The sequence below is a fragment of the Staurois parvus genome, unplaced genomic scaffold (assembly GCF_062004578.1).
Source record: "Staurois parvus isolate SC_StPar_1 unplaced genomic scaffold, SC_StPar_1.0 ptg001929l, whole genome shotgun sequence".
Taxonomy (NCBI): domain Eukaryota; kingdom Metazoa; phylum Chordata; class Amphibia; order Anura; family Ranidae; genus Staurois; species Staurois parvus.
In genome coordinates, this window is record NW_028319725.1 from 63,041 (window position 1) to 76,084 (window position 13,044).

General features: G+C 50.5%; 1 protein-coding gene across 1 annotated transcript in view; it reads left to right on the top strand.

Moving 5' to 3' along the window:
* SEZ6L2 (seizure related 6 homolog like 2) overlaps positions 1 to 13,044 on the top strand; it is a 61,722-nt gene that overhangs the window by 16,238 nt on the left and 32,440 nt on the right. The window contains exons 2-6 of the mRNA XM_089664514.1: positions 2,034 to 2,183; positions 4,835 to 5,089; positions 5,827 to 5,960; positions 11,856 to 12,048; positions 12,238 to 12,423. Of these exons, the coding sequence (XP_089520640.1) occupies positions 2,034 to 2,183; positions 4,835 to 5,089; positions 5,827 to 5,960; positions 11,856 to 12,048; positions 12,238 to 12,423 (918 nt within the window). The remainder of the gene's footprint in view (positions 1 to 2,033; positions 2,184 to 4,834; positions 5,090 to 5,826; positions 5,961 to 11,855; positions 12,049 to 12,237; positions 12,424 to 13,044) is intronic.

Sequence of the window (13,044 nt, forward strand, 5' to 3'; positions counted from 1 at the left end):
TGACCGCGCAATTGTCATTCAAAGTGTGATAATGCTGAAAGCTGAAAATTGGCCTGGACTGGAAGGGGGTGAAAGTGTCTGGACTGGAAGGGGGTGGAAGTGTCCGGACTGGAAGGGGGTGGAAGTGTCCGGACTGGAAGGGGGTGGAAGTGTCTGGACTGGAAGGGGGTGAAACTGTCCGGACTGGAAGGGGGTGAAAGTGTCCGGACTGGAAGGGGGGGGGGGAAAGTGTCCGGACTGGAAGGGGGGGAAAGTGTCCGGACTGGAAGGGGGGTGAAAGTGTCCGGACTGGAAGGGGGTGAAAGTGTCCGGACTGGAAGGGGGGAAAGTGTCCGGACTGGAAGGAGGGTGAAAGTGTCCGGACTGGAAGGGGGTGGAAGTGTCCGGACTGGAAGGGGGGAAAGCGTCCGGACTGGAAGGGGGGTGAAAGTGTCCGGACTGGAAGGGGGGAAAGTGTCCGGACTGGAAGGGGGTGAAAGTGTCCGGACTGGAAGGGGGGGAAAGTGTCCGGACTGGAAGGGGGTGAAAGTGTCTGGACTGGAAGTGGGTGAAAGTGTCCGGACTGGAAGGGGGTGAAAGTGTCCGGACTGGAAGGGGGGTGAAAGTGTCCGGACTGGAAGGGGGTGAAAGTGTCCGGACTGGAAGGGGGGGAAAGTGTCCGGACTGGAAGGGGGTGAAAGTGCCCGGACTGGAAGGGGGGGAAAGTGTCCGGACTGGAAGGGGGTGAAAGTGTCCGGACTGGAAGTGGGTGAAAGTGTCCAGACTGGAAGGGGGTGAAAGTGTCCGGACTGGAAGGGGGGTGAAAGTGTCCGGACTGGAAGGGGGTGAAAGTGTCCGGACTGGAAGGGGGGGAAAGTGTCCGGACTGGAAGGGGGTGAAAGTGTCCGGACTGGAAGGGGGGTGAAAGTGTCCGGACTGGAAGAGGGTGAAAGTGTCCGGACTGGAAGGGGGGTGAAAGTGTCCGGACTGGAAGGGGGGGAAAGTGTCCGGACTGGAAGGGGGGGGGAAGTGTCCGGACTGGAAGGGGGGGAAAGTGTCCGGACTGGAAGGGGGGGAAAGTGTCCGGACTGGAAGGGGGGGAAAGTGTCCGGACTGGAAGGGGGTGAAAGTGTCCGGACTGGAAGGGGGGTGAAAGTGTCCGGACTGGAAGGGGGTGAAAGTGTCCGGACTGGAAGGGGGGGAAAGTGTCCGGACTGGAAGGGGGTGAAAGTGCCCGGACTGGAAGGGGGGGAAAGTGTCCGGACTGGAAGGGGGTGAAAGTGTCCGGACTGGAAGTGGGTGAAAGTGTCCAGACTGGAAGGGGGTGAAAGTGTCCGGACTGGAAGGGGGGTGAAAGTGTCCGGACTGGAAGGGGGTGAAAGTGTCCGGACTGGAAGGGGGTGAAAGTGTCCGGACTGGAAGGGGGGTGAAAGTGTCCGGACTGGAAGGGGGTGAAAGTGTCCGGACTGGAAGGGGGTGAAAGTGTCCGGACTGGAAGGGGGGTGAAAGTGTCCGGACTGGAAGAGGGTGAAAGTGTCCGGACTGGAAGGGGGGTGAAAGTGTCCGGACTGGAAGGGGGGGAAAGTGTCCGGACTGGAAGGGGGGGGGAAGTGTCCGGACTGGAAGGGGGGGAAAGTGTCCGGACTGGAAGGGGGGGAAAGTGTCCGGACTGGAAGGGGGGGAAAGTGTCCGGACTGGAAGGGGGGGAAAGTGTCTGGACTTGAAGTGGTAAGGGAAACTAGTGCCAGGTCCTGTATCAGTCCGATCTGCACCAACCTATATGTAGGAAGGTGAGGGTAAGGACAGTAATGACACATTTCATGAAGAGGGGACGGCTATGATGACGAGCAAGGAGGGAGGGAGCTGTGCTAGGAACCTGACTCTTCCTGGAATGATCAATTGTTATAGTAAGTTTGCAAATGAATATAAAAAAAAAATGATGGAAATGAAACACGCTGCAAGTAAGCATTTACATTTCTGTACTTTTACCTGCAATGGTTTAAGTTGGTGACAGGGTCTCTTTAACATGTCTGTGTGTTGTCTCCATTGCTCAGGACTGCCCCTGCTGGATGAGGAGAGTACAGACATCCCAGAACTGCTGCACACACCCTCCATGGGGCGCTCGGACCCCGTCTCCCTGGAGCAGCTGGTACACCAGGCTGTGATGAAGAAAGATTTCCTGGGTCAGGAGAGCTTCTTTGCAGGTGAGAGGTGGTGTGCTGCGCCTGGTGATGGGGGTTTAAAAGCAAACCTGTCCTTATGGAAATTACAATTGATATGTAACATTGGCATACCTTATTTTAGACTCAGTATTGTCGGCGCTGGGTCTCTGTGCTCTTCTATGCAATGCAGGCTGATTATGGCTGGTGGGAGGGGCTAGCAGTGTGCTGTCCATAGCTTCCTGAATACATCACAGTACCCAGTACTCCTAGCAAGAGTCCTCAGCCCTGATGGAAGCAGTGGGCTGGCTCTTGGGAGGAGTTAGGCAAATATGAAAACACCTTGATGGGTGGGTGTCAGTTGTGTGCAGGAGTGGGCGCTGCTAGGCAGGCTGGGAAGGAATAAAGTCATTTTGAAGGATTTTTTTTTTTACCATCTATGTCCCATAGGGGAGACTTCCCTTCACTTCCTGTGCCATAGACACAACAGGAAGTCAGAAGAAACCCCTCCAAAGTGAGGGAATCTTTACAATGAATGTCCCCATCAGAAGATTTCCCCTTTACTCCTGTTCTGGTGACAACCCAAAACCCCCCTGTCTCCCCCCACGCTCTCACCCCCCCTCTCTCTTTCAGCCTCCTCTCCCTCTCACTCCCTCTTTCGCTACCCCTCTAACCACCCCTCTCCCTCACCCCTTCTCTCTCTCACCTCTTTCATTGTCCCCCCCTTTCACCCGCTTATCTCTCGTACCCCCCTTTCCCTCACCCCTTCTCTCTCCCCTCCTCTTTCATTGTCCCCCCTTTTCACCCGCTTATCTCTCGTACCCCCCTCCACCCTTCCTTTCTCTCTTTCATCCCACCGCACTCCCACATCCCGCTTTCCCTTACACTCCCTCTTTCACTCTCCCCCTCTCTCACAGCCCCCTTACACCCCTCTCTCTCACCCTCCTCTTTCACCGCCCCTCTATATTACCCCCTTCTCCTTCCCCCCCCTTCCTCACACCCCCCTCTCTCTCACCCCCTCTTTCATCCTCCCCCTCTCTTTCTCTCCACGCACCCCCTCTCTCTCTTACGCCCCGCTCTTTCTCTCCCCCCCTTTCCCTCTTTCACACCCCCCACCCTGGGTTCTCACACCCCTCTTTCTCACCCCCCCCTCTTTCACGGTCCCCCTCTTTCACCCTCCTCTCTCTTTTACCCCCGCCTCTTTTTCTCCCCCTTTTTCTCTCTTTCACCTACCCCTCCCCTGCACTCTCCCACCCCCCTCTCTTCCCCTTTCTCTCTCACCCCCCCTTTCACTCCCCTCTGCCCCTCTCTCTCTCACCCCCCTCATTCTCTCACACCCCCTCCCTCTCCCGCTCTCTCTCTCACCCCCCTCTTTGACTCCCCTCTCTCTTTTACCCCCCCACCTCTTTTTATTCCCCTCTTTCTCTCTTTCACCCACCCCTTTCTTGCATTCTCCCACCCACCCTCTCTCACCCCCCCCTCTCTCTCTCACCCCCCCTTTCACTCCCCCTGCCCCCCCTCCCTCTCCCCCTCTCTCACCCGCCCTCTCCCTCTCACACCCCCTCCCTCTCTCATCCCCCCCTCTCACACCCCCTCCCTCTCTCATCCCCCTCTCTCTCTAACCCCCCCTCTCCTCACCTCTCTCTTTCTCTCACCCCCCCCCTCTCCTTCTCACCCCCTTCCTACATACTTTTGCTAACAGGGGTCCCTCATTCCCATCTCAAAATTTTGGGAGGAATGCACACAGGATAAATAGAGAGGATGAATCTCCCAGACGGGGGCACAGACGGGAATAAAAACCCGCTAGAGGTTCTAACCCTTACACTATATCCAAAACTAAAACAAAAAACAAGTTTTCCTTTAGTTATAATTTAATGTCTGATTGATTGTTATGGAATGGGGCCTCTGGGGGAAGGCATTGTATTAGATATGCTGCTGGGGACCTGAGGAAGCGCAGTTAGCACATGAAACGCTGTGTTGTGCTATGATATATCTCATTATATGCAGGGGCAGGAATCATGCAGAGGGGTGGGATCTGACATGCCCCCCCCTAGCCATTCTTCTTGCCACCACTTGTCTCAGGAACAATCATACACCTGGGGGTAAGGGGTGGCTCTCATGCAGATGTCTCCTTGCTAGCTACGTTGTTGGATGGCAGCAGGGGAAGGATCTCATAGCTTGGCATTCAAAGCATCCCCACTATCACTCCCTACTATACCCGCCCTTTTATATACGTCTTCTGGTCTCTATGAAATGTGTGAAAGTAGATGTAAACCTAATCACTGAGACCTCATATAAATATTAACACGTCTATTATGATTTTAACGGCCATTTCAATATATATTCAGTTTGGTGCTTTCATTAAAAAAATCCTGCCATGGAGGCCCTGGTTCAGGCACTACCTGTTAGAGGGTGACAACTGTCTCCCAAATGTGCAACTGTGTTGTCACCTTGTCATATGAGCTTCAAATAAAGACTTCCAATAAAGATCAACAGGAAACCCGCTCTGATGCCATGCGGCCACCACTGGTGTGCATGTAAGCAGGAAGTGGCTGCAAAGGGGTTGCAGGAGATCAGCAAGTTTGCATCTACTTTTAAAACATCTCTATATTGTATAACTAGGTATGTGACCTGTTTACTGGAATTAATATAATGTATGTTTGCTTTAATTTGGATTTATTCTTCTGTCTGTACAGTCGGCACAACCTCCATCCCCACCCTGGGTGCTCCCGTGGCGTTAACCGACGACCTGGCTCCGGCAGGGGTCAGCGAGACCTCCGGGGTCCTCACCACAGCCGTCGGTGGGGCTTTCTCCCTGCCGCCACCTCTCAGTACCCTGACCCCTCCATCACCGGCGCCCACAGGAGGCCCGGGGCCCTCTGCCGAGGGGGAGGAAGAGACGACCACCACCCTGATCACTACCACCACTGTCACCACAGTACACAGCCCCGGTGAGAATTATTATGATCTGAGTTATATTTATATGGTTGTGACATCATCACTTTCAAATGTCTCTAGGAATAAAAGCTACACTATATTGCCAAAAGTATTGGGCCTGCCCCCCAAATCATGTGATTCAGGTGTTCCAATCCCCTCCATATCATGTGATTCAGGTGTTCCAATCCTCTCCATGGACACAGGTGTATACAATCCAGCCCCTAGGCATGCAGACTGCTTCTACAAACATTGGTGAACGAATGGGCCGCTCTCAGGAGCTCAGTGACTCCAAGCGTGGTCCCGTGATAGGTGGCCACCTGGGCAATAAGTCCATCCGTGACATTTCCTGGCTACTAAATATTCCACGCTCAACTGTTAGTGGGATTATAACAAAGTGGAAGCAACTGGGAACAACAGCCACTCAGCCACCAAGTGGTAGGCCACGTCACATGACAATTTCATGCTGGTACGTTAATTGGATCCTGTCTAGATTGTCCCTAGTATGTGAATGTATGAATGTGAGTTAGGGACCTTAGATTGTACGCTCCTCGGGGGCGGGGACTGATGTGAATGTACAATATATATGTAAAGCGCAGAGTAAATTGACGGCGCTATATAAGTACCTAAAATAAATAAATAAATAACATACAGGTATGACATCACTGCTATTCATGTATCATTTATATCTCGCACTGACATTATTCCTTCATGTGATATATTTATATTGTCCGTATTTCTCCTCTACTTCCAGTTCTGTGTAACAACAATATTTCGGAGCTGGAGGGTATTTTGGAGGCTCCGGAATACTCTGGTGGAAGTTTCTTCGGTGGTCTGGACTGTACATACAGCGTGTCCGTGTACCTGGGCTATGGAGTGGAGATTCGGGTGAGTCTCGTGGCTGACACCCTTCTCTCTATGAACTGGGTGTGCAAAGGGAAATGTGCCAAAGGCAGAACGTATAAAGCCCAAATGAATCTGATCAGACTTTTGTATCACAAACATCCAACTCGTCTCAGGGGTTGAGGGTCCCCCTTCCTTAGGGGTTGGGGGTCCACCTTCCTCGGGTGTTGAGGGTCCACCTTCCTCAGGGGTTGGGGGTCCACCTTCCTCAGGGGTTGGGGGTCCACCTTCCTCCGGGGTTGAGGGTCCACCTTCCTCAGGGGTTGAGGGCCCCCCTTCCTCAGGGGTTGGGGGTCCACCTTCCTCAGGGGTTGAGGGTCCACCTTCCTCAGGGGTTGGGGGTCCACCTTCCTCAGGGTTTGAGGGTCCACCTTCCTCAGGGGTTGGGGGTCCACCTTCCTCAGGGGTTAAGGGTCACCCTTCCTCAGGGGTTGGGAATCCACCTTCCTCAGGGCTTGAGGGTCCACCTTCCTCAGGGGTTGAGGGTCCCCCTTCCTCAGGGGTTGGGAATCCACCTTCCTCAGGGCTTGAGGGTCCCCCTTCCTCAGGGGTTGGGAATCCACCTTCCTCAGGGGTTGAGGGTCCTCCTTCCTCAGGTGTTGAGGGTCCACCTTCCTCAAGGGTTGAGGGTCCCCCTTCCTAAGGGCTTGGGATTAGTGAACGAAGCATGTACTGGACTGATGAACCTAGAGGCATCCAGACGGGTCGCTGCAGATACTGCCTTGTCAGTGGGAGCAATCTCTGATGCCTAGAATGTCACACTGACACATTACATGCTGCGCTTCATAAAAAAAAAAATAGAAACAAAAAAAACAAAAACAAATCAAATTAAAATTTGATATATTATGGCTGCTATGGTGGTTGGGATTTTTCTTATGTTCTTATGGGGGGGGGGGTTGTATGTTACTAAACCCACGACAGTACAATCAGTCTGTAGATGTAGTAAAGCATGCTTGTTATACTCACTGCGGAACCTAAGGGGTTAATCCTCCGCACTGTGTAAAAAGGCTGCTTGATCTGGTCTTCTCTGATCCTCCCCTTCTTCTACTGTCCCCAATCCATCTGCTAATAGAACAGAGCCTGGGGGGGGGCAATCTACACATGCTCAGTTTGGTGTGTACTGCTAGTGAGGTTTTTTTTTTTTCTTGGGAGAGTGCTTATGATCAGTACAAGGCCTATCAGCACTGTCCAGACAGAGGGTTAGGGGGTTATGCAGCCTCATAGGACAGTCATAGGAGAATGAAAATTCCTCCTACAAGATTAACCAGTGCTCAGCCAGACACTGATAGAAGTCACAAGACTGCTATATACTGCTGATGAGAAAAGGTATTCAGCAGTTTATGTTTACTAAAATGATGGCATTTTCAGGTTGTGTGTACTGTGGGAGAGTGGATATAGTGAATGCGGGGTCCGGGGAGAGCGGATATAGTGAATGCGGGGTCCGGGGAGAGCGGATATAGTGAATGCAGGGTCCGGGGAGACCGGATATAGTGAATGCAGGGTCCGGGGAGAGTGGATATGGTGAATGTAGGGTCCGGGGAGAGCGGATATAGTGAATGCGGGGTCCGGGGAGAACGGATATAGTGAATGCAGGGTCCAGGGAGAGCAGATATAGTGAATGCAGGGTCCGGGGAGACCAGATATAGTGAATGCAGGGTCCGGGGAGAGCGGATATAGTGAATGCGGGGTCCGGGGAGAGCGGATATAGTGAATGCAGGGTCCGGGGAGAGCGGATATAGTAAATGCGGGGTCCAGGGAGAGCGGATATAGTGAATGCGGGTTCCGGGGAGAGCGGATATAGTGAATGCGGGGTCTGGGGAAACCAGATATAGTGAATGCGGGGTCCGGGGAGAGCGGATATAGTGAATGCAGGGTCCGGGGAGAGCGGCGATAGTGAATGCGGGGTTCGGGGAGAGCGGATATAGTGAATGCAGGGTCCGGGGAGAGCGGATATAGTGAATGCGGGGTCCAGGGAGAGCGGATATAGTGAATGCGGGTTCCGGGGAGAGCGGATATAGTGAATGCAGGGTCTGGGGAAACCAGATATAGTGAATGCAGGGTCCGGGGAGAGCGGATATAGTGAATGCAGGGTCCGGGGAGAGCGGATATAGTGAATGTAGGGTCCGGGGAGAGCGGATATAGTGAATGCAGGGTCCGGGGGGAGAGCGGATATAGTGAATGCAGGGTCCCGGGAGAGCGGATATAGTGAATGCGGGGTCCGGGGAGAGCGGATATAGTGAATGCAGGGTCCGGGGGAGAGCGGATATAGTGAATGTAGGGTCCGGGGAGAGCGGATATAGTGAATGCGGGGTCCGGGGAGAACAGATATAGTGAATGCAGGGTCCGGGAAGAGGGGATATAGTGAATGTAGGGTCCGGGGAGAGCGGATATAGTGAATGTAGGGTCCGGGGAGAGCGGATATAGTGAATGCGGGGTCCAGGGAGAGCGGATATAGTGAATGCGGGTTCCGGGGAGAGCGGATATAGTGAATGCAGGGTCTGGGGAAACCAGATATAGTGAATGCAGGGTCCGGGGAGAGCGGATATAGTGAATGCAGGGTCCGGGGAGAGCGGATATAGTGAATGTAGGGTCCGGGGAGAGCGGATATAGTGAATGCAGGGTCCGGGGGGAGAGCGGATATAGTGAATGCAGGGTCCCGGGAGAGCGGATATAGTGAATGCGGGGTCCGGGGAGAGCGGATATAGTGAATGCAGGGTCCGGGGGAGAGCGGATATAGTGAATGTAGGGTCCGGGGAGAGCGGATATAGTGAATGCGGGGTCCGGGGAGAACAGATATAGTGAATGCAGGGTCCGGGAAGAGGGGATATAGTGAATGTAGGGTCCGGGGAGAGCGGATATAGTGAATGCGGGGTCCGGGGAGAGCGGATATAGTGAATGTAGGGTCCGGGGAGAGCGGATATAGTGAATGCAGGGTCCGGGGGAGAGCGGATATAGTGAATGTAGGGTCCGGGGAGAGCGGATATAGTGAATGCGGGGTCCGGGGAGAACAGATATAGTGAATGCAGGGTCTGGGGTTTAGTAACACTTGAACTTGACACACATCCAGTACTGGTCTTCCTTGCTTCCCCCAACTGGGAGCAGATCTATTGCCTTCTCGTTATCCAGGCCGGCTCTATGAAATTTATACAGTATCCTTTATGCTCAACTCAGTCTTCCTGAGGCAAACAAATTCTTAGCTAAAAGCTAATAAATTTCCCTTTACTTCCCCCTCCATTCCTCCTGGTCTGGGAACTGCTCAGGGTCCCCCCCCTTTTTTGTTTTCACTCCCTGAGCGTAATTTTTCACAGTATTTTCCCGTTTCCATGGTTTGAGAGAACAAGGTTTTTTTCATAGTAAAATGTTTTGACTCAGGCATTGTGTATTTTAGGATCATTCCCACTCATTTCCAGTATAGATGGTATTTTACCATTCTTTGTACCTAGTCTAGGTACATAGTTAGTCTGGCTGAAAAAAGACAAAAGTCCATCCAGTTCAACCATAGAACCACGTTATCGGATACTGCCAATTCAATAACATGTTGTGCCCTAACGTTGTGGTTTCTTGAGGATCTTTTGCTCACATTTGTTATATATTGGAGTGATAGCACTTGTTTTATGTAAATGCACAATGTCTAAATAAAGAATTTCAAAAACACTATGAAATCTGAGGTTCGGAAATTCTAAAATACAACAAAAAAAATGAAGTTTTTATTAGGGTTGTAGAATAATTGAGCATGGGAACAGTAATAATCTTGTAATAATATGAAATTAAAATAATTATACACTTTTCAAACGTTTTTTACTGAATACTAAGCCACGGTCGGTACTTTCAGACTCATAGATTCCTCCGCAGATCAGCGGATGCTCAAAAAGCGACAAAGTAAATTTAAAGGTAATTCCCAGCAGTGTTGCTCCCCGCAGGCAACTTCTACCGCCATCACTGGACCTTGGTAGTGTACTGTCTATGCTGAGAGTTCTACTGTGATCCATTTTTGATGTGGGCACCCTTTACGATCAGATACAGTTGCAAGAAAAAGTATGTGAACCCCTTGGGATTACATGGAGTTTTGCATGAATTGGGCATAAAATGTGCTCTGAACGTCATCTAAGTCACAACAATAGAAGAACACAGTCTACTGAACATAATACTACACAAACATTAGATGTTGCCATGGTTTCATTGCACATAACATGTAAACATTCACAGTGCAGGGAGGAAAAAGTATGTGAGTAGCTTAATGACTTCTCCCAGAGCTAATTGGAGCCAGGAGTGAGCCAACCTTGACTCCAATCAGTGTGATGATATTGGATGTGTTTCTGACAGCTGTCCTGCCCTTAAAAAACACACACCTGTTTTGGGTTAACTGGTTTCAAGAAGCACCGTCTGATGTGAACCATGCCTCGCAGAAAAGAGCTCTCATAAGACCCACCATCAAGAATTGTTGACTTGCATGAAGCTGGAAAGGGTTACAAAAGTATCTCCAAAAGCTTTGATGTTCATGTGTCCACGGTAAGACAGACTGTCTACAAATGGAGAAAGTTTAGCACTGTTGCTACTCTCCCTAGGCGTGGTCGTCCTGTAAAAATGACTGCAAGAGCACAGCGCAGAATGCTGCATGAGGTAAAGAAGAATCCCAGAGTGTCAGCTAAAGACCTACAGAAATCTCTGGCACATGCTAACATTTTTGTTGACACATCTACAATAAGGAAAACATTAAACAAGAATGGAGTACATGGGAGGACACCACGGAGGAAGCCATTGCTGTCCAAAAAGAATATTGCAGCATGTTTGAAGTTTGCAAAAGAGCACCTGGATGTTCCACAGCACTACTGGCAAAATATACTGTGGACAGATGAAACCAAGATTGAGTTGTTTGGGAAGAACACACAACACGTGCGGAGACAAAAAGGCACAGCACACCAACATCAAAACCTCATCCCCACTGTGAAACATGGCGGAGGGAGCATCATGGTTTGGGGCTGCTTTGCTGCCTCAGGGCCTGGATGGATTGTTGTCATTGATGGGAAAATGAATTCCAGAGTTTATCAAGACATTTTGCAGGAAAACGTACGGCCATCTGTCCGCCAACTGAAGCTCCGCAGAGGATGGGTGATGCAACAGGACAATGACCCAAAGCATACAAGTAATTCAACAAAACAATGGCTGCAACAGCACAGAATACGCCTTCTGGAGTGGCCCAGTCAGAGTCCTGACCTCAACCCCATTGAAATGCTGTGGCATGACCTTAAGAGAGCGATTCACACCAGACATCCCAAGAATATTGCTACACTGAAACAGTTTTGTGAAGAGGAGTGGTGCAAAATGACTCCAGATCGTTGTGCAGGTCTGATCTGCAACTACAGGAAACGTTTGGTTGAGGTTATTGCTGCCAAAGGAGGGTCAACCAGTTCACATACTTTTTCCTCCCTGCACTGTGAATGTTTACATGTTATGTGCAATTAAACCATGGCAACATCTAATGTTTGTGTAGTATTATGTTCAGCAGACTGTGTTCTTCTATTGTTGTGACTTAGATGACGTTCAGAGCACATTTTATGCCCAATTCATGCAAAACTCCACGTAATCCCAAGGGAGTCACATACTTTTTCTTGCAACTGTAAATTACTTTATTGTCCCAATTGATGCTACAAGACATCAGAGAGGTTGCTGAGAATCTACATTTTGCTATGGGTCCCCATGAATTATAGTGTCCTGCCAGGACGTCTTTTATAAAAACAGACATGCAGAACTTTGTGTTTGCCATTTATTACCTTTTATAGATATTTGTGATATGAATAAAGGTGCAAATTTAATATACAAATACACACATTTAGCGACAGTTCTCAAGGAGATGTATTTATGATCTGGACATATTTATAGGTGGAGAAGCTGAACTTGTCCAAAGAGGAGGCTCTGATCGTTGAGGGCGTGGAAGAAGACCACCGCTTCCTGCTAGCCAATGAGACCCTGATGGCTGAGGGTCAGGTGATCCGTAGTCCAACCAATCACATTGCAGTTCGCTTTCAAACCTATCGTGCCACCAGCCCGGGAGCCTTCAAACTGCGCTACCAAGGTGTGTCTTTCAATTTCCGGACCTGTGTTCTGCGCCATTACACTTTGCTTTATGTTCCTCTTTGATTGTATGGTTGTATCACGCGGTACCACCAGAATGTAAAATAAATGAAAACCTAATGAGTGGAGAGGGACTTTTATACTCGAGTGCAGAACGACTCAAATGTTATGTGCTTTATTGTCTTCTCAGCCTACGTCTTGAGTTGTGTCTTCCCCCCGCGACCGGAAAATGGAGAAGTCACCGTTACGGACCTCCACCCTGGAGGAACCGCCAACTTTCACTGTGCCCCCGGGTTCACGCTGAAGGGTGTAGACTCCCTGGTCTGTCTGAACATTACCCGTCCACAGTGGAGTGGCAAACCGCCAGTATGTGCAGGTGAGGAGGGGGCTGGGCAAGAGGTGGAGGTGGTGGAGGGTAAAGAAAAGCAAAAACAGGGCGCACTCTCTTCGTACATTACCGTGGTGAAACACGAGTTTATTTAAAAGCATAAAAGTGCATCCTCACAAACCAAAGGGGATTAAAACAGAGATAAAGAGTCAGTGGTGATGGTCCAAAGTAACGGTAGACCCTTATTGAGGTAGGTTAACGCATTTCGGGAGACGTACTCCCTTCTTCAGAGCTAAAATATAGGTCCGCTATGCATTTATGAAGCTCCCACTTCTGCCGCGATCGCCTCAGTGATCTGAAGCGGAAGTTGTCCTCCTACCCTATCTCCCCATAGTCTTGTGGGACACGTGACAGGTCCCAGAAGATGACAGGGCTATTCAGGAAACGCAGCGCTACTCGCACAAGCTGTCACAGCAGGGTGCCCACACTGGAAATGCCGGCGCCTGGAATACAGGACGGCCGGTAAAACGGGCCACGGGCTGTTTTTTACAAGTCAGCAGCTACAGTTTTTGTAGTTGCTAACTTTTATTTTTTTACAGAGTGAGTGGAACTCCGCTTTAAGGCATCAGCATACCAAGACATGTGTGACAATTTCATGCTCCCAACTTT